Below are 19428 nucleotides of genomic sequence, written 5' to 3'. Positions count from 1 at the left end.
AGAAACTGCTCACCTGTATCAGGTGACTCTCAGTGCTAAAAAATCAGCCACAGTAAATCAAATTTTAACTGAGGTAAGATGTATTAGTAACAGAGGCTGTATGCTGAGACCTAATTTAATTTCTAGGATATTTGTTTCTAATTAGCATGCACACAAAATTTAATTTGCCAGTTTGCTATAGTACAGTAATTACACTGCATGACCGGAGCTGAGACCTGGTTTCTGCTCAGAATACCACATCTCTGAGGGGCTGGGTGAGGAAAACACATCCCTTTATTTGAATTAAGGGTTAGGTTAGATGGTCTTTAAAAATCTTTTCCAAGCATTCCATGATTGTGGGATCTCTCAGGGGCTGGGTGTGGGAAATGTGTCCCTCCCATTTGGAGTATGACATTGCTGAGGGGCTGGTGGAATAAAACACATCCCTGCGTTTGGGATATAGTATCTGTGAGGGGTTGGGTGTGGAAAATGCATTCCCCGTTTAGAATACGATATTAGGGGCTGGCATGGATGATCTTTAAAGATCCAGCCTAACTGTTCCATGATTTTATGACCTCTGAGGGGTTGGGTGGGGAAAGCGCATCCCTAGTTTGGGAATACGACATCTCTGAAGGGCTGGGTATGTGAAACACATTTTTCCACCTGTGAGGAAGGAGCCGGGACAGCCAGGTGGAAAATAAAAGCCTATATAATGAGAATTACCCCACAACATCTGCGAGGTGATTTTGACCATGACAGCCCCGCCCATGAGGCGGGCGCTGGGCGGGGGTGTGGAAAACACATCCCTCCCTCTGCAAGCAAAGAGCCGGGACGGCGCGGTAAGGAATTAAAGCGGGCAATTGCTAATTACCCGCACAGCGACTGCGGAGCAGCGGCGGCTGCGGGCAGCCCCTCACGGCCGAGGCGGGAAGGGAAGCGGGGAAGGGCGCGGGGCCGCCGCGCCTGCGTATTGCGCCGCTCCCGGCGCCGGGGCGGCTGCGCGGGCGCAGAGGCGCCGCTCCCCCGGAGCTCCTCCGCTGCCTCGGAGCTCCGCGTCCCGCAGCGGCTCCGCCTCGCAGCGAGCCGGCTGCGGACAGGGACAGCGACACGGACAGCGGCAGGACGGGCCGGCGCGGCCGGTGACGAGCGCAGGATGTCGGCCACGCTCTACGTGCTCTCCACGCTGGGTGGATACGTCCTCACCTCCGCGTTCCTCCTCAAGTGCCCGGGGCTGCTCCACCGGCCCAAACGGCAGCGCTTTCGCTGCCGGCACATCTCGCACCGCGGCGGTGAGTGAGTGAGGGGGCGCGGGGATGGCGGGGAGGGGGCGTGGGAGCCTCTCTGCTCTCCGCCGCTCCTGAGGGTGTCCCCGCCCGGCTCTGGGCGCTCAGGGCTCCGCGGCCCCCGGGGCGAGGCTCCCTCACGGCCCCGGGGCGCCGCTCGCTCCCCCGCGGGCACGGAGAGTCGTGAGGGGCTGCGCCGTGTCCGTGCCTTGCACAGGGCTGCCTTTAAACCTTCCTCCCGCAGCCTAATTTTAGGTGCCACCTGCTGACCAGTGCCTCGGTTCAGCGCGGAATTAATCTCCGAAGTCCAACCGCTCCAGCCGACATCAGCTTTTTTTTTTGCTTTTTTTTTTTTTTTTTTTTTTTTTTTTTCCTTCATGGAGCGTGATGTTTTGCGTCTCAAACGCTCTATTTTTTTTTTTTTTTTCTTCTAACGATTCTGTATCCTGGTATTTCTCTCCCCAACCAGAGGGGCGTCTGGCTGTTGCTTGATCAGGTACAAGAGATCAATTTTCTTGCCTCTGACCTCCTGTTTGCTTTGCTCCCTGCTTTCAGGAAAAACAGAATTTCCTGAGATTCTGTTCTTGCTCCCCTCGGTGTTGCAGGCAGACAGTGAATGGCTCAGTGCCCTGCTAAAACCCTCTGACATTTGGAAGTCAGGCATGCTGATTCTTTCTAAAATAAACTTTGAAGTTTCTCCTACCTATCCCAAAGTATTGGGAGGGAAAAAATGCAACAGCTTCTGTCTTCTGTTTTGTGGAGATCACCTCTGTGCTTTTCTCTGCTGCCTCACCTATATTTTGAAAATAGTCAGTTTGCTAGTAAATATATTTTTATATTCTGTGTGAGAGATCTCTAGTGCTGAGTTTTAACATTTTTCAGTTCATCCTTAGTGCCAGTTTATGCAGACGTTGGTCACAGTTTTAGCCAGTGGTCCTTAAAAAATGCTGCTGCCTTGAGTTATTAAAATACAACAACTGCAGCTGATCTCTTAATGATTTTATTTCTGGCACTTCTTTCATTTAGTTTGACAGTTTATAGATTTAAGTATAGCACGAAATGTAACTTTTTTTGTAGGTGTGGACTATCTATATTATCTGTTACTTTATATTATATTTTTCCTCCAGCAAAAAAAAAATAATGTTAAGGCTTTCCTGGTTGGTTCTTTTTATTTGTAAGCTGTTAAAAACTTGCAGGCAACTTTGTTGGAACTTGGTATGATCCCTTTAATCTTCTGTTCTCACTCCTTTGCAAGGACATTAATTAAGATACACAGCCCTAAGCCTCGAATGCAGTGCTTGGGCCAGTTGCTCTAAGCTCCACTGGAACAGCAGGAAAGCCTCACTTAAGGGAGGATTATTCCTCAGGCATTCAAAGTCCAGCCTCTGAGAGTTGTTCCTGTGCAATCCAGCTGAGGCAGGAGGGCAGTCCTGAACTTTACAGCAGCTTTTTGCTCATCTGAGGCTGAAGATCACTGGTGCTTTATTCTCCTTGGTGTTTACCCTGTAACATAAATTCCTGAGGGACTTGAGTTCTCAGGCTTTAGTCATGCTGGAGCTTTAGACTCAGTGTCAAGTTTCCTATTGCATTACTCTAATTAACTTGGGAGATCAAGGTAACACTTAACTTTGTTTGGCTTTTTGCTCTCCGAGATGAAACCTTGTACAAAGTTTTTTAAGGTCTCATTTTGCTTGCTTTCTCATTCAAGAATTTTCTCCCCTCTTTTTGTAGAATCATCCCTGAATTATTTCTTCGTTTCTGCATCATTTTAAAATTAGTCATTTTTGAGAGCAATTACTGAGTCTTGATTGAGTATTGGAGTCCTCTGTTGATGCCAGCAGGTCTGGATTGCAGGATCTCTCAGAGAGGAGTTGCATGGTGGTTTTTACACAGAATAATTCAGATTGGAAGGGACCTCTGGAGATCTCATCTGATCAGATCAGGTTAACCAGGACCTGATCCAGTTAGATCTTGAGTACATCCAGGGATGGAATCTCCACAACCTCTCCAGGAAGCTTGTTCCAAAGTTTGATCACTCTTGCAAACAAAGAAGGGTGGTTTCCTTATATTTATAAAACTGAATTTCCTGTGTATAAACTTGTTCCCATTCCTTTTGTCCTTCCCCTGGGCACCACCAAGAAGAATTTGGCTGAATCTTCTTTACTCCCTTTCATGTGGTATTTACACTTGTAGGATCCTCTCCAGACAATTCCAGCACCCTCATCCTCTCATTGCACACAAGAATCTCTCAACCCTTAATTTTCACAGCCTTTCCTTGGATGACTCTGGAAGATCCATGTCAGTTTTGTACTTTGGAGCCCAGAACTGGACCTGCTGCTCCAGGTGTGGTTTCACCAGTGCTGAGCAGAGGGAAACAATCACCTCCCTTGACCTGTTGGCCCCAAAATCTTCTGGGGATCATCTCCTTGCTGCAGTGCTTGCTGTTGGCTCCCTCTTGGCCATGGTGGTGTTTGCAGAGTGGGAATGTGCCCTCTTCATGTCTGGATGTGCCATTTGGGCTGGGGAAGGTCAGTTCCTCCTAGGGAATGCAGCACAAAGCTGCAGCTGTGTTTGAGGAAGTGTCAGGAGGTCTTTGCTCAGCCCAGCCTTCTCTCTTTTCAGGGGAGAAAATTATTAGGATCAAATAACTTGTGTAGTTCCCTTTTCTGTTCCCTTTTCCTCTTTCAGCTGATCTTTCAACTTTGTTCCTCATTCCCCCCCCCCCCCCCCACAAAATGCTACAAGTCAGACATTTGACTCTTTACCCCTTACATCCCTGGCCCTTCACCACCTCCCTGCCATGTCATTTGTTAGATCAGCCACTTAAAAGTTTTATTTTTGGAACTTTCTGCCTAGGAATCTTAGGGTACTCTTGCTTTGTTCACAAATTGAAGACTTGACTCGGGCATTTTTACCCTTCCCTCACTGCTCAGGATGTATGGGCTGGATTACCACAGTTGATAAGTTATCTAAAAACCTCAATTATATTGCAGTTAATTTGTAACTCATCAGCCAGGTCCTGTGCAGGGGTTTCCCATTTGTTAGGCAATCACCAGATGGATACCATGAGCTTCTTGTGCTTTCCTTTTTCCCTTGTTTCACTTTTGCCACTCAGCCAATTCCCACTTCTGCAATCAAATCCCATAAATTATTGGTGAATATCTGATCACAGAAACTGCTGTAGACTCCCCATATTGTTTTACAATAAACCCTGCAGATTTTTGTCATGGTGGTTCTTAGTGAAAACTTCCATTTTGCAAACCTGAGAACAACAATTTTAAATTGGTGGCTGTGCATTGCTTTAATTAACTGAACACAGGTTTAGGTAAGTATGTCCTGGTGAGGACTTGTTAATAGGCAAGGCCTTAATTGGAGCTGTTATAATTGCTGTTTACAAAGTCTGTCATTCATTACTGTCAAAGAGCAGTTAAAATTTGCATAGATATCTTCATCAGCACGTGTTTGTACCTGAGGTTGTTTTGTTTTTCAGTCTATAATATTGCCTATTTTCTGAGCTGGGGAGAAGGCACAACCTTTCCCACCTAATCAGGTTGATTTTCAAAGATTTTTATGCAGAGAATGCTGGCTTAGGAGTTGCAGAGTTGAGTCCTGCCTGAGAGAAAATTAAATTTGCTTGTCCTTTCATTTCTTAACTGAAATTGATGTTTTATTCCTTGCATGAGACCTCCCTTCTCCAGCAGCACAAACCTTTATTGACAGATCTGTGCTGTTTGAGGAATATTCTTGCCCTGAAAAAAGAGGTTTTACATTTCAAGAGTGTCATCTTTAGAATATTTTGGGTGTTTTAATTCATAGGTTTTGGTTATTTTTTTTTTCTATTGTTACACTACTCACCAACTCTCAAATAGGTTTTTTTTGCATGTAGTGTCCCTGTAGGGCTTATTGTCTTAGACAAATACCTCTGGTAAAATAAACACTTTGGTTTGAATATTCAAAGTGCTACACAAATCCCAGGTAAGTCCTTTTTTAAAATCATTTTACCTGGAGAAAGTTGTGTCTCTCCAATAGGTTGGTGGCAACTGCCTTGAGCTTCATCCCCATTTCTCAAAATATCTATATTTTAAAGCCTGTTATTTTTTATTTATATTTTCAGTGGGATTGAGGGGAGGAAAAGGATTTTGTCTAAGTTTTATTTTTGTTCTTTCTGTAGGTGCTGGAGAAAACCTGGAGAACACAATGACAGCTTTTCACCAGTGAGTACAAAAGGATGAGAATACCTAAATTGGGTGTTCTCAGTGTCTTTAGTGAGTGGAGCAATCAAGGGAGGTGGGACTTCATCAGTTCTTTGAGGTTCCAGTGCCCTATTTCTGAAAGCCAGTTCTCCTCTGGATGATTCCTGGGGATTGCCAAACATCCACTCCAGTTTCACCAGAAGGAATTGGGATACCACAAATTATGGTCTGTGCACAGTAACAAATGGAAACAAACCCTGAGGCCCCAGCTGTGCTAGCCAGTTAAACAGCAAACAATACTGTGCTTAATGGTGATTACCTCTATTAATTAATTCATCATTATAAAATACTGCTGTTTGTGCTTTTTCCCTGCACTCACACAATATGTGAAAGCCTTTTACTCAGGGCTTTAAAATGGGGCTGGGACCAGAAAGCTTTTTAAGCCTGCAGCATTTAAACAGTGAATTTTAACGAGCCTCTCAAAGGCATTTGAAGAAGCAGCATATCTAAAACTCCAGCTGCTGCTGAGAAGGGAACCACATTATGTGGGCTCCTCTTTGTTTTGGTTGGGGTTTTTCTAATTTGCTTTGTGCTAAGGAGCCTCATCAGTTTGCTGCTTCCCTGCAGCCTGAGGGGTGCCAGCTTTCCCAACCAAATAAAAGAAAGTGCTGCACTATTTTCTATCTCCATGGAAGCTCAGCATAGTTTTGTGTGGCTTTTTGTTGTTGTTTTTGGTTTTTTTTCTCTCCTGCTGGCCTGCCTTTTTTTCAAGTCTGCTACCAGACTTTCTGAAAGTGCTTCCTTCTTTTTTTTAACCATTTCTTAATTTTAATTTCATATCATGCTCATTCTGCACACAAAAGGCTCTTGCAATGGAAGTTACTCCATAATATATTTTTATTTTATTCCCAGAAATAAACAGTAATACTTAGAGTAAGGACTGTGCTGGGGGCAATACATTTTGTGATTTTCTGACTCTCTTCTGTCCATTTAATTATTTTACAACTGTAAAATATTTTTTAATTTAATTATTTTTTCCAGCTGTGGGGGAACAAATGAATGGAGGTTCAGTTTTTGAACCCACCACAGCTGCCAATAACAAATTTCATCTGAATGAAGAGAGCCAGGAAAACCTCTGCAGGAAGCAGAGGAATTACCTCCTGTTAGGAGTGGAAACTTCTGGCTCTTTTTGGGAAGGGGTAAAGGCTTTGTCTTCCCCATTTGCTCATTCCCATCTTCACAAATCAAGTAGCAAAAGGAATGGGGTGGAAAATCAGGGATCTGGCTGGTGGAAAATGGTCAGGATTGGCTCAAACAGCTGATAGGAGCTGATCAATTTATAATCCATCAGACACACAGGGTGTGTCTGCAGGAGCTGCTCCTGCAGGTTTGCACAAGCAGGAATATTTGGCTGTTGCTGTAGTTGGATCCAGAAGAGAATATGTGTATAGGGGGAGGAGCCTTTATTTGCACTTTCAGTTTCTATACTGCTTAATTTACTAATATTCTGGAAGAAAATCATAAGCTTTTTGTACCAAAGACAGTATTTTTTGTTTTGTTTTATTAGGTAAAATGCATAATAGATGGGTGGGGTTATAATCTTGTGCCACCATATTTAAATGCTGCTGTGCTGGTTTTAGATTAGAAAATAACAGATTTTAAGCAAGATCACTCTCACCCTAATTTGCAAATGTGAGCCTGCCTCACAGCTTGAGTTCTGGAGCAGTTGGATCTGAAGCCACAATGATGTTCTGAATCTGGAGCCTTCTCTGGAGCAGTGTGAATTTGACAGAACAAACTGATTTCCAGCTGGGAAAGCTCAGCACTTGAGGAAGCTTATTTAGCAGTGAGCTCTTGTAAGGGCCTGGCAAAGCCTCAAATTTGTTAACAAGGAAAGTTGTTGTTCTCCCCTTTCCATGCAGCACCAGCCCTGACTTTCTTAAGCAAGAAATATTGCTAATAAAATCTGCTGGTGAAATGATAAAACATGGGAACATCTACAAATTTGGCAAGTTTCCTGCAGCACATTTGGAGTTGCTTTCCCTCAGGAGGAAAAAAATCACCAGTACAGCCTGTGATTCTTCCATATGTAACAGGATTTTGTTCCTCTCCTCATTCTTAATTAGCAGCACTGGCAAACAGTTCACAAATTGGCTTTAATTTGATAACCCTCCTTTATCATTATTCCAGCTGGACCAGAAATTGTGTTAAACACTTTGGGGAGTATGTTCAGATTTTTTTTTTTGCTTTGTTACTACATTTGTGAATGTTCATGAGCTGTGTTCAGCAGCCAATAAAACCCATGAGGAAAAATGTTGCTGAATTTACACAGCTTTGAATTTACACAACTCAAAAGGTGGTGTTAGTTTGCTCAGAGGTGAATAAAAAGGTTTTGAGAGAAGAGTTCAGACTTTTATCTGTCTGCTGGAATGACATTTTCTAGTTAAATGAGCAATTCACTGCTCACTGCAGTAAAGCTTTTTTTTCATCAATATCATTATTATTTTCTGCTTTCCTTATTCCTCCTATGAATGAAACTACTATGCAGTGGATTTGGAATTGGATTAGAGCTTTTCAAAGCAATGGGTTGGGACAGGAATAGCTATTTTGGTTTGAAAAATATGACTGGATGTTTAGTGGCTTATTTCCTTTTTAATTTAAATTGAAACATTTTCATTCAAGTAATAATAGTTTAAGGTTTGTTTTGCTACCCAATAAAACAACCCAAAGCCTGAAAGTCCCACTTCTAATTTCCTGATCCATCCCTTCCTGATTTAATGTAAATAAAGTTAAAAAAAAAATCTTTTACACACCTGTCATTTATTTCTAACCACAAATTCAATTTCTTTTTTCAAAACCTCACTTCCTGCAGTGAGCATCTGTGCTGCTGCTCATAAACACCCCATTCCAAATCCTGAACCAATCCCTTGGCAGGTTTCTCAACCCTGGGATGGCAGGCTGCAATCCACAGGTGAGCTTCCTAATTCCTCTGGGAGACAGAGCCAAAAAAAATCCCATTTCTGCTTGAAGAGATGTTGTTTATTCTTGCATCAGCTTCCCACTGCAGCAGAGATTGTGAGGATTCCTTGCAGCCTTAAACATCCAAAGTCCCTCCAGTGGGATTAGTTTGTGGAATGTTGGGTTTGGAGCTGCACAAAGCACTCCAGTGGTTCAAGGCAGCTTTTCTTTGCAGTGCAGTGAATTTGGGGACAGACATGTTGGAGCTGGATTGTCACCTGACAAAAGATGAGCAAGTGGTTGTGTCCCATGATGAGAACCTGAAGAGATCAACAGGAGTTGATGTCAACATATCTGACCTCAAATACTCGGTGAGTTGAGGAGACAATGAGCTGGGGAGTGTTGAAAAATTCATTTATGGGCTGAGCAGGAGGCTCAGTGTGTGCCTGGTGCCCAAAACCAAAGGGGATGATTCATCTCAATAAAAACCCAAACAAAACCACCACCCCTAAACTAAACCAGCCTCACTGAACTCCCTGTGCAGTCAGGTCACACCTGGCACATTCCAGAGGGTGATTTACTCCTCCAGGATCAGGTTGGGTGAATGGCTCTGGAGCTGGGATGTTTTGTCACACTGATGGCAGAGTGACGTGTGACCAGTTTTTACTGGGAAAATGGGAGATGAATCCCCCCCTGCCTTGACAGTGGAATTTTCAGACATCTGGGAATGCTTTGCCTTATTCAACTGCAGGTGACACAAATCTAAGAATGCTAAATAGTTCTGAAAGTGGTGCTACTAAATCAGTTTTTTTGGATAAGAAATGGCTTATGAATTATGATTTCTTCGACCATGAGGGTCATGAGGAGGGTCATGATTATATCCCTGCATTTGAATTGATGTTCCATTCCTCCTCTTTTTTTTTTAAGGAACTTCCACCCTATCTCTGCAAGTTGGATGTCACCTTTCAGAAAGGTGAGATGTTTCTCTCTTGCTGTTTCAGTTTTCCATTTTGTAGCATGGCAGTTTCCTGCTTTGGCAAAGAGAGTAGAAAAGTGCATTTGCTTCTCTTAATATCATGATAAAAAGTTTTAAAAAATATATTATCCTGGCTGTAGAAACCAGTACAGTAGCTACTATAGGTATGGCTTGGAGTTCAGAAGGAAATTTTGTTTTCATTTGGTCTTTTTCATATTAATCTCATTGCATTTGGTGTGTGGTAACTGAGCCAGTGTTTGCTATTTCAGGATTTTAACATTGCCTGCACTCCTACTGTTGCTAAATAATGAGTGAATTTCATGAAGTTAAAACCTGAATGTGCAACATTTTCATTATGGAAATGAGCTTGTCATAGTTAATTACAGCTGAATGAAGTCACTTTTTGTTTAAAAACGTGATTATCCTTGGAACTTTATACTTTGAATAAAGTTTTAAGTTTCTGCTTTTATCTGTGGCTTGTTAAAAGTGGCCCCAGCAGTGACAAGGTTTTTTTTTGTTTCTCCAGAAGGTCGGTGTGAGGGGACAGACAATCGTATCCCACTCCTGAAAGAAGTGTTTGAGGCATTTCCAGAAACTCCTGTCAACATTGACATCAAAATGAACAACAACGTGTTGATCAGAAAGGTACCTGAGAATCTGCTGAGCTCAGAGTCAATCAGGGGATTGCTGCTGGTATTCCTGAAGTTTTTTGGAGTTGTGGCAGTCTGTGATACCAAGATCTGTGTTCTTGGACTGCTTCACCCTTGACATGTCAGGTCCTGCTCCCTGTGTGAGGTAATGCAGGAGGCAGAGAAGGGATCTTGTGCAAGATATTCTGTAAAAGCTCTTTAGGACATGAGGAACTCCTGCAGCACTGCTGGAGACATGTCTGGTTTGTACCTCATGGGAAGGATCTTCCTAGGGACTGCTGCTCTCAAAGCAGCATAAAAACATGATGTTATTGTCTGGATGTGTTCAACACAGATGGAAATCTTTCCAGCAAACACTGTTTTGTCATTTAGGTTTCTTGAATTCTCTAGGGTTTTTTATAGGTATAATCTGTTGTCCTGAACACCTCAAAGCATCACAACCACCTTATGATGGGAAAGAGTAAAGAACTCTTTCCTACCATGATTTCCAAAGCTAGCAGAGTTTGTTCAGTAATGCTGCACTTGATTTCCAGTGAGTCCATGTGAGGGTTGTGCTTTCTGTGCTGCAGGTCTCAGAGCTGGTGACTGAGTACAAGAGAGAGCATCTGACTGTGTGGGGCAATGTCAATTATGAGATTGTGTCCAAGTGTTTCAAGGAGGTAAGGCTGAGTCCAGCTAAGCTTTGTTACTGTGTGCTGCCAAAACTTACAGAAAAGCATCCTGCAAATCAAGATTTAACCAGGCTTCTACTCCTGGTGAGAAATTCTGGGCTCAGATTGTGTTCTGCTTGCTGCACTGCTAAAATAAGACAAGCACAGTTAACACTCCTCTACCCTGCCATAAAATACTTGAGGAATTAAGCTTAGTCATGTTTTATTCTTGTTTTATGGAATTTAGGGCATTGCAATTTTATGCCAAGAGTTCTTAGAGCCCATTTAGCACAGCGTTCATCTGATAAAAAAGCAATTTTTCCAAGGATTGCTGATAGTCTGTTTCTTTGCATGAAAATAATGGATGTGGCCACTAGTGGACACAGTTGCATCAGCATAAAGCTGTTGTTTCACAGCTATAATTCTCCTCCTTTTTGTGCTGAGGAATTTTACAATTTAGAATTAAATTAAAATTGTGCTTAGTCCAAGGCAGTTATACACCTGAGTGAAATCCATCTTGTTGATAGTTCAGTCTAGTTGATTATTTCAATTTATCTGTGCAGGACAACACCCCATTTCCTACCTGAACAGCAGTTAGACTTATTCATATAAGGCAGCTTAATCTTAGCTGTGATTGCTGAACATTAGACATGCATTGATGAGAAAATTTAATTGCAACACAGTCAAAATCTACCAAAATAACTGAGAATCTCTTTCCTGGTTCCTGCAGAACTCTGACATTGCCACCATCTTCTGTGCCCAGCGTGTCCTCCTGCTCCTTGGCCTGTTCTACACTGGTCTGCTGCCCTTTGTTCCCTTCAAGGAGGAATTCTTTGAGATCCCCATGCCCTCCATCATCCTCAAGTGAGTCACAGCCCAGCACTGGGTGCTGCACCAAGGTAAAGCAGGTGAACCCTGATGCCTTCCTGAGCACTGCTGGTTTTGGCCTGAGGTTGCTTTTCTGTTGATTTAGGCACTGGGAGAATTCTGTGCATAGTAACACACAGCAGTTCTGTACTTACAATTAAATCTTGCTCTTTTCTCCTCTTTTCTCCAGAACAAATTTGTCTGATAGGGCCAAGAGACAAGTCAGCTGTAGGGTGGATATGAGATTTCACAATCTTTCTCATTCTTCACTCAAAATGCTGCAGAATTCTCATCTCTGCTGCTTTTCTTAAATGTAGCTCATTTCTCTTGTATAACCAGTTCTAAGTCACTGTCTTGAGCAGTGAAATTACTGCTCTAATTTGAGCAAGATGAATTCTTTATGTTCCTTTTGCAGGAACATCTCAACTAAGATTTTAATCTGTGCTCTGGTAATTTTTGGTTTCCTCTTCCTGAACAGGCTGAAAGAACCAGAGAAGATGTCAAGAAGCCAGAAATTTGTTATCTGGCTGGCTGACACGTAAGATTTTCATCTGATTAAATTTTTATTTATATTTTGCCATTGTACTGACACTTGATTCAAGCAACTAAGATCACCTATTGCTATATCTATGCATTATATATTTTCAGTTTCTCCCAGCTTTTTTTGTCAGTGCAGGATAAATCAGATTCAAATCTTAGGTTTTAATGCTTTTATTTTCCATACACTGAAGCTTTCTGAGGTGCAGTAACAGTGGGAATTATTCCAATTGTGTCTGTTAAGCTTCTATCCTTAAGTGTGCTCAGTTAATTAACATGCAATTAAATGCAGAATGCAAATTTCATGGATATGATTGTTCCAAATTGTTGTCAGAGGAGAGACACTGTTTGCCTTGCAAGGAACACTTTGCATTTTAAAAATATCTGTGCTTCAGTGATTTAGTCACAGATTTTCAGTGACTGCAGTGTCTTCTGTCTCTGACATCTCTTAGTTTAATTTCTCCAGTGGCCAGGACATTTTCATATGTTTTGGTGGGAAGGATAAAACCTCTCCTGAAAACAAGTGGTTTGTTCATCAGACATGGTATAAGGTACCTGCAGGGTGAAGGATTTCTCTGCTGGATTTCATCTTCAGCAGTGCTAATATTTGAATTGCTTGAACTGGAAGTTCTCTAGAATTGGATTCCTCTTGTAGAAAACTCTACACATTGTAAGGGTACTTCATTGCAAGTCATCAACAGACACTGAAAATTCCATATATACTTGAAGTTGTTAATTAATCTCCCTCTGCTTTCCAGGCTGCTGATGAGGAAGGCACTGTTTGATCACCTCACAGCTCGGGGCATCCAGGTACAGTGGGCAAAGCTGAAGTGAGAATTCAAACCACACAGAGCCTGCCTTGAAAGAGGTTCCTGTTCCCCTCAGCAAGTTCTTCTTTCTGGGACCATGAGTTGCTGTTTAGTGCCTGAGCAAAAGCTGCTGCTCTTTGCAGTGCTCTGGTTGCAAAGGAAGATATGTACACTTGCAAAAAAAAAAAAAAAAAAAAAGTGTTTTTCATTTAAATCCCTTGAAGTTTAGTGTTATGGGGTTGTGTTTTTTTTTCCCTCTTCAAACTTAACCAGTTTTGCAGATTTTATAGGCTTATCTGATGTGGGGCTTTCCCAGAATGATACTGACTTTTAGGAGGATCTGAAGTCTCAGGAATTGGAGTCACCATTAAAAAATGTCCCTTTTAGAAGGTGAGGGGGGGAAAGTCCAGTATCACAGTCTAATAATTTCTCATTTTAAATATGCAACATCATCTCTGTCAGATCAAACAATTTAGGTCAAAAGTCACCTTTTAAAAAAGAGTATTTCCTGTAATAACTTGGGGTTTGTATCCTATTTCATAGGTGTACATTTGGGTACTGAATGAAGAACAAGAATACAAGAGAGCATTTGATCTTGGAGCTACTGGAGTGATGACAGACTATCCAACAAAACTGAAGGAGTTCTTACAAAATTACCCAGCATAAAGGAAGAAAACTGAGAAAGTCCTTCCAGAACAGATTGTGAGCCAAGGATTTTCCTCATTAAGAAAATAATTGGGGGCAGCATGCACAGATCATTTTTGTTGGCAAGATGTAACTGATGATCTGTTACCTTGTTGTCGAGTCACTACCTAATGTAAAGGTTGTCTATTTATTTTAAAACTTTAATTACATAGTTTACATTTGTAAATAGCTCATTTAGCAACAGCACACTTCACAAATGGTGATAATTAGGAAGAGAGTTTCCTGATAAGGTACCTGTAGATAATAAGCATTATCTTAACCTGTCACAAGTGTTTCTAAGCAGCTGTCAAGACATGTCAGTTATTCCAGTTACATTCTAGTGAGCAGAAACTGAAGAATTTCTGAAAGTGTAGCCTGTGTGTGTTTGCATTTCTTGTGTTGCTTTTAGATTTCAAGTAACTTCTAGAGAAAAACAAAACAGGCACAGGAGAAATAGCAAAGCAGACTCTGTGGCTGACCAGGTAGTGAAGTGTACTCAGTGAAGGTGGTCACTTTGTAGCTAAAATTAACTCAGTATAGATTTATTCCCTTATTCTCACTGACAAGAATGTTGAACTTGAGTTGGAACTGGCTTTAGACCCTCTCTGAGGTGATGGCAACACTGTGACTTGTTGGTCCAGGTGTGAACACAGGATTGAAATCAGGATGTGGATTTTACAGAGTTCCATTGCAGGGTCCAGGTTTGCCCCTGGCTCTGACCTGCCTGTCCTGGCAGGAGCTGGGTTTCCAGGATGGAAAATGACATTTATTACAGATTACACTCACTTTGAAATAGCCTTTTCACAATGTCCTAAAAGTCTTTTGCACATTAGTGGTTCTTGATGAACAAGAAGTTGTTTTTTAGTGTGAGGGACCAAAGAAGACTTCAATTTGGTCAGGAGTTTCAGAGACAAATGAAAGTGTTCCTATTAAATTAATTCACCCAAAACAGATTTTTATGTGCATTTATAAAGGAAGGAAGTGTCAATCTAGAAAGTGTGTATTCAGTCTTTTCTCTCCACAGAAATACATTCAATATCCATCCAGTTTATATGCATGGAGATGAAAATAACTGGCAAAAGCCAGGAAAGCCCAGGTCTGATGGATGGAGTCAGGCAGGAAAGTATTTCTGGAAACTTCCCATGCTGTTGTGTCCTTGTGAGCAGGAGTTACCCCTGTGCCAGACAGCTTGGAGCCTGCAGTGCCCATGTGCCTTGGTGTGCTCATGGCATGGCTGGGGATGCAGGGCTTTGATTACTGGGGCTTAATTACACCCAATGTATAGAGCTCAGTCACTGAATCACCAGATGTTCTCTCTAAACAAGAGTTTGGGTCCAGCTCTGTCTGTTTCTTGATGGATCCTTGTGTGAAAATCATAGATCTTAATATAAACACAGTAGCCAGATGTGTTTTTACTGCAAGGAGCACCCACTGTGCTAAAAACTGATTTTTAAGTGCTTTTTTTTTCCCTTGATAGTTCAGATTTGGGAATTTTTGCACCCTCCCTGGCTGCTGTGCCATATTTATAATTGTGGAGCATCTCTGCTGTTCCACTGCCTGTCAGGAGGCTGAGAATGCCAAATCCATCTGCATGGAGAGTGTTTGTTTCTGCAGCACAGCTCCTTTCTGAGGAACATGGCTGGGTGAAATGGAAAAAAAACTGCTGCATTTAGGATTCAAGTGAACATGTGCTGATGGGGGCAGATGAGTTAATGTTGTCCTTTTGAATATCTGCCTGCTGAAGATGACTGCAGATTGAATTTCCTCCTAATTTAATCAGCCTTGTTGCTTATTGAATGGAAGAGAGGAAAATGTAACTTCCTAACTCTTCATGGGGGGGAAAAGGATGAAATTATTTATTAGGTACTAAGCTTTTCTGTTTCCCTTTCAGACCAGTTCTGTCTGGTCACATAAGTGCTAATAATCAAGTCACAGCTCTGCCTGCTTTTTAAAAGCCACAGAATAGTTATAGAAGATGTTCTACATGCAGCTCAGTAAATTTTAAAAAGTCCACTTTTCTGTTCTAATCTGAGTTTATTACCAAGTTTTCCTCAATACCAATAAACAATTTCCCACTATTCTATAGTAAATGATAAAACACTAAAATGAGAATGATTTCTATTTAATTTTAATATTTTTATTCTCTCTCTACTACCAGAGATGGGAAATTCTGCCTTCTAAAATTCTCACCCCATTTTTCAACCACATTTTTGTCAGACCACCAGTGCTCTTACATCTGATGGAGCTTCTGACTGTGCTGTTCATACATTGACCTCTCTTGGATAAATCTGCTGCTCCATATCTGAAATTTGATTGGGAGGGAAGGGGTTCAGTGCTGGAAAAGCTGCTGGATTTATTCCTTCACCTGTTTGGGCTTCAGCACAAGACTCAGGTTTGATCTCATCAGCCAGATAATGTTCCATGGACAAATCCCAGCACCAGTGCACAGGGCTTAGGCCATGATAACTGTTTGTAACAAAATTCCAGGGAATTGGGGTAACTGTAAAACATTTGTTGTATCTAATCTTTGTTTTGAATATTCCAGAACTCACTGTGTGATTTTTTTTTTTTTTTAATTTTATTTTTTAACCACTTGTACAGAAAAGCTTTTGTTGAGAACTTGCACAACTGTCCAGGAGGATGTTCAGTTAATCTCTCTCTCTAAGGAGAGATTCTTATCAGGTACTTTTAACTCTAAATATTGTTTTAACACCATGTTCTCAACCCTGTTGCAGACTGTTTTATGTATGAAGGATGACTGCATGTACTTCATGCACTTTTAATTTGCAGAAAGTCTCGTGGACCTCTCTAGCTCCAAAGCTATGCAGTGAATTTTCTTTTCATGTGAAGAAAGATTTGATGCTTTTGAAATGTGGCACATTAAACATCTTTGCTCATAAAAGATCTGAAACTGAATGCTTGTTAGGTGTGACTTCTTTCCCTAAAAACCTAATTTCTGAGAGTGAGTTTGTGTTCACAGGAATTCCACTTGCAGCAAGTTTCTGTCTTTTCTGATGATCAGGGTAACATTTCTTCTAATCCTAGAGGAAAAACTTCCAGCTTTCCTACTGGCTTGCCATTAAATTACATTAAATATTAGGTTTTAGGGTCAAGTGTAATTTTGAAGCCTTGAGGGTTCATATTTAGGTAAGAGAGGTGAAGTGGGGGTTTGTATGTTACAATATTTAATAACTTTTAAAGGATTTTTCCAGCATGATGAGAGGATTCTCCAGGTGGCTCTGGATGCTGTTTGATTTCTTAAAACACATCCCTAAATCTTTGATAAACCAGGACAGGTAAGTGGGGGACATCACAAATTCTTTTAACATAGGAAATGTTTATCTGTGATCACTTCAGGTGCTGTCACCATAACTAAATCTGCAGAATATTCAGAATAACATCACCATTTATTTATCCAAAGCAGGAACTCTCGAGGTGCTGATTATTTTAAGGAATTTTCATTATACAGATTTTTCTGGATTTTTTTTGAGGTGGGGGGGATTTATACATTGATTTACCACTAAAAATTCCCCGTGGCCGTGGAGAAGGGATGAATTTTGGGAAGAAATAAATCTCTGCTGCCACGGGAGGCCGCCAGAGCCCGCACATTCCCTGGATTTCCATGGGATCCTTCAGCCACACAGCGACTCCCGGCACGGGCAGCCCGCAGTGCAGATTCCTCCCTTCCTACCCTCCAGTTCTAAATCTTGGAATATCGCTATGCAAAGGAAAATGAGGTTTGGTTTTGGTCTAAAAATAGGGAAATCGGGGAAAAAAATTACTTCTGTTAATGATGGAAATATTTGAAGGATGCTGCATCCTCACGGCTAAAAAATTTCAAATATTCCCATTTTATAAATAAAGGAAAAAGGCAATAATAACAGGGGAGGTATCTTGATTACAAGGCCATTAACACCTGCTGCAAATACAATTCAGGAATGCCAAGAAACTGAGGTTTTTATCAGATTTAAGCACACAGTTCCCAAGATGTTGAGGCAATACCTCAGTGGGTGATCTGGTATTTTTTTTTTCCCCTCTCAGTATTGCCATGGCAAAAGTTTCCCCCAGGCAGTGATGCTTGATCAGTTGGGCTTTTCTTATTTAAATGATAATTAAGGTTTCAACTGATACCAGACACAGAGCAGGGAAAAGCACTAACTGTGCTGCTCAGGCTCCAAAAAATGTTTGCAAATAATGGAATTAAAAATCCTGTTTAGCTGTTCAGTTGAAAGCTAAGTTGTAATTATTGTAGAGCCAAAATCCAGGGTTTTTTTTTTTTTTGTTAGTAGATTTCCCTAAAGCTCAGCCCAGTAAAAGTTTTCATGGTGCTGCTCAAGCTGTGCTTGCCAAGTTTGCAGCCAAACTAACCCAGAATCAAATGTGAGAATGGGATTTGAAGTTTTAATAAGTAGTATTTAACCCAATCAGCATTTTATTTTGCTGCTGCTAAAACACTGTTATCCCTAAAAACCTTCTACTTTTTATAAATCACAGGGTTTAGACCATAAAAGAGAAATCTTGGCTTTTATATGATATTTTACTACAACCTTAGAGCTTTGTGAACCCCCAGATTTCCATGGTGATGCTGAACTTAAAGCAATATAATTCAAATTTATCACCCCCCTAAATCAACCTTATTACAATAGAAACCTTTATATACATTTAAAAATAATCTTGATATTCACTTCATAAATAATAATATATTTTTATTAACAAACTGAAAATTCTGCTGCACATATGGGGTGGAAAAAAATTCACTTCTGTGCAACAGCCTCATGATGATGTAAATTTGTTTTGCTGGTTTCTTGTGGTTTCTGGGTGTTTTAAAGTTGAAGTAAATTCTGTCACCACTTCCTGCTGATAACCTCGTCTAGATCTGTTAAATACAGAGCTTTTAGCACTGGGGAGAGGGGCTGGAAATCTGGTTTTTGTTTTTGCTGCTGGCTGGGGAAGGCAGGAGGTTATCTAAGAAAATGAGAAGCTTAAAGCTTTCAAAGCAGGTTCCTCTTGCAGCTTTCTAAAGATAACACAATTAAATAAAAAATAACAATTTTCCTCTTTATTGGGTGTATTTAATAGCTGCTAACTACCCTGCTGCTTGAATCTTTGTTAGCAGCATGTTTAAATTGTGCCACGAGTGTACAAAGAGTGGAAAAAAATGTCAATTTAGTGTTGAAAATCTGTCTGTGGAATTCCTCAACCAGCCAGCAGCTGGTTCAGTAATGTGATCAGAAGGGTGAGCTTGGCTTGTGTGGAAGGAAAATAATTTCTAGCACCAGGTAGGATGTTATTTTACCCACAAAAATTATCATAATTAATGGAAATATTGCCTTATTAGCCCATGTATTTAACATTTGAACCAGAATGTTGCTTTTACTACCAATTCAGGAATTCTGCAGTAAAATATCATTAAGAATTTGCTTTAGCAGGTGAGTGTTAGAACAAGAATAATCTCATAAAGCAAAATATATTTCAGTCCTGAAGATGCAGAACTTTAATCCATGGATGTGAGAAATGGCCAGATAGGAAAACATGAATTAAATATTTTTAATATTTGAAATGTCCAGTGCTAGGTTGGAGCAACCTGGGATAGTGAACAGAGTCCCTGCCTGTACCAGGGGTGGAATGGGATGGATTTTAATAATTAAACCTGTACTTTATACACTGAATTATTGTTATTAGGGAATAAAAAGGTGCAGGGAGAAGCCTTCAAATTACCTGGTCCTGAGCTGCTGGGGTGTTAATTACAGAGCTTGGAGGGGATGGCATTTAATTGGGGTTTGCTAGGTGTGTGAGCACATCTGCAGCTGTTGGGGTACAGAACTGCCAAGATTTCTGCTGG

At 41.1% G+C, this 19428-nt stretch overlaps 1 protein-coding gene across 2 annotated transcripts; it reads left to right on the top strand.

Annotated features, from left to right (window-relative positions):
* Positions 1-854: 854 nt before the first annotated feature.
* On the top strand, positions 855-14025 carry GDPD1 (glycerophosphodiester phosphodiesterase domain containing 1). 2 transcript variants are annotated; one of them, XM_079324688.1, is made up of 10 exons: positions 855-1268; positions 5434-5476; positions 8649-8784; positions 9341-9386; positions 9916-10034; positions 10609-10698; positions 11420-11553; positions 12035-12094; positions 12852-12903; positions 13446-14025. In XM_079324688.1, the coding sequence occupies exons 1-10, from the start codon at positions 1133-1135 to the stop codon at positions 13566-13568; spliced, it is 939 nt and encodes a 312-aa protein (XP_079180814.1). In that variant the 5' UTR covers positions 855-1132; the 3' UTR covers positions 13569-14025. The 2 variants fall into 2 exon arrangements, with proteins under 2 accessions (XP_079180814.1, XP_079180813.1); XM_079324687.1 differs by having other exon boundaries at positions 982-1268; positions 9919-10034; positions 13446-13751.
* Positions 14026-19428: the final 5403 nt, after the last annotated feature.

Source organism: Erithacus rubecula, assembly GCF_903797595.1.
Source record: "Erithacus rubecula genome assembly, chromosome: 22".
NCBI classification, from domain to species: Eukaryota; Metazoa; Chordata; class Aves; order Passeriformes; family Muscicapidae; genus Erithacus; species Erithacus rubecula.
The sequence above is the reverse complement of the archived record's forward strand: the minus strand, read 5'-3'. Positions and strand labels throughout refer to the sequence as shown.

Coding starts and splice junctions, on each gene's coding strand:
- GDPD1 (XM_079324688.1), top strand. CDS start 1,133: ATGTCGGCCACGCTCTACGTGCTCTCCACGCTGGGTGGATACGTCCTC. Junction 8,785..9,340: donor TATCTGACCTCAAATACTCG/GTGAGTTGAGGA, acceptor TTTTTTTTTAAG/GAACTTCCACCCTATCTCTG. Junction 12,095..12,851: donor GTTATCTGGCTGGCTGACAC/GTAAGATTTTCA, acceptor TCTGCTTTCCAG/GCTGCTGATGAGGAAGGCAC.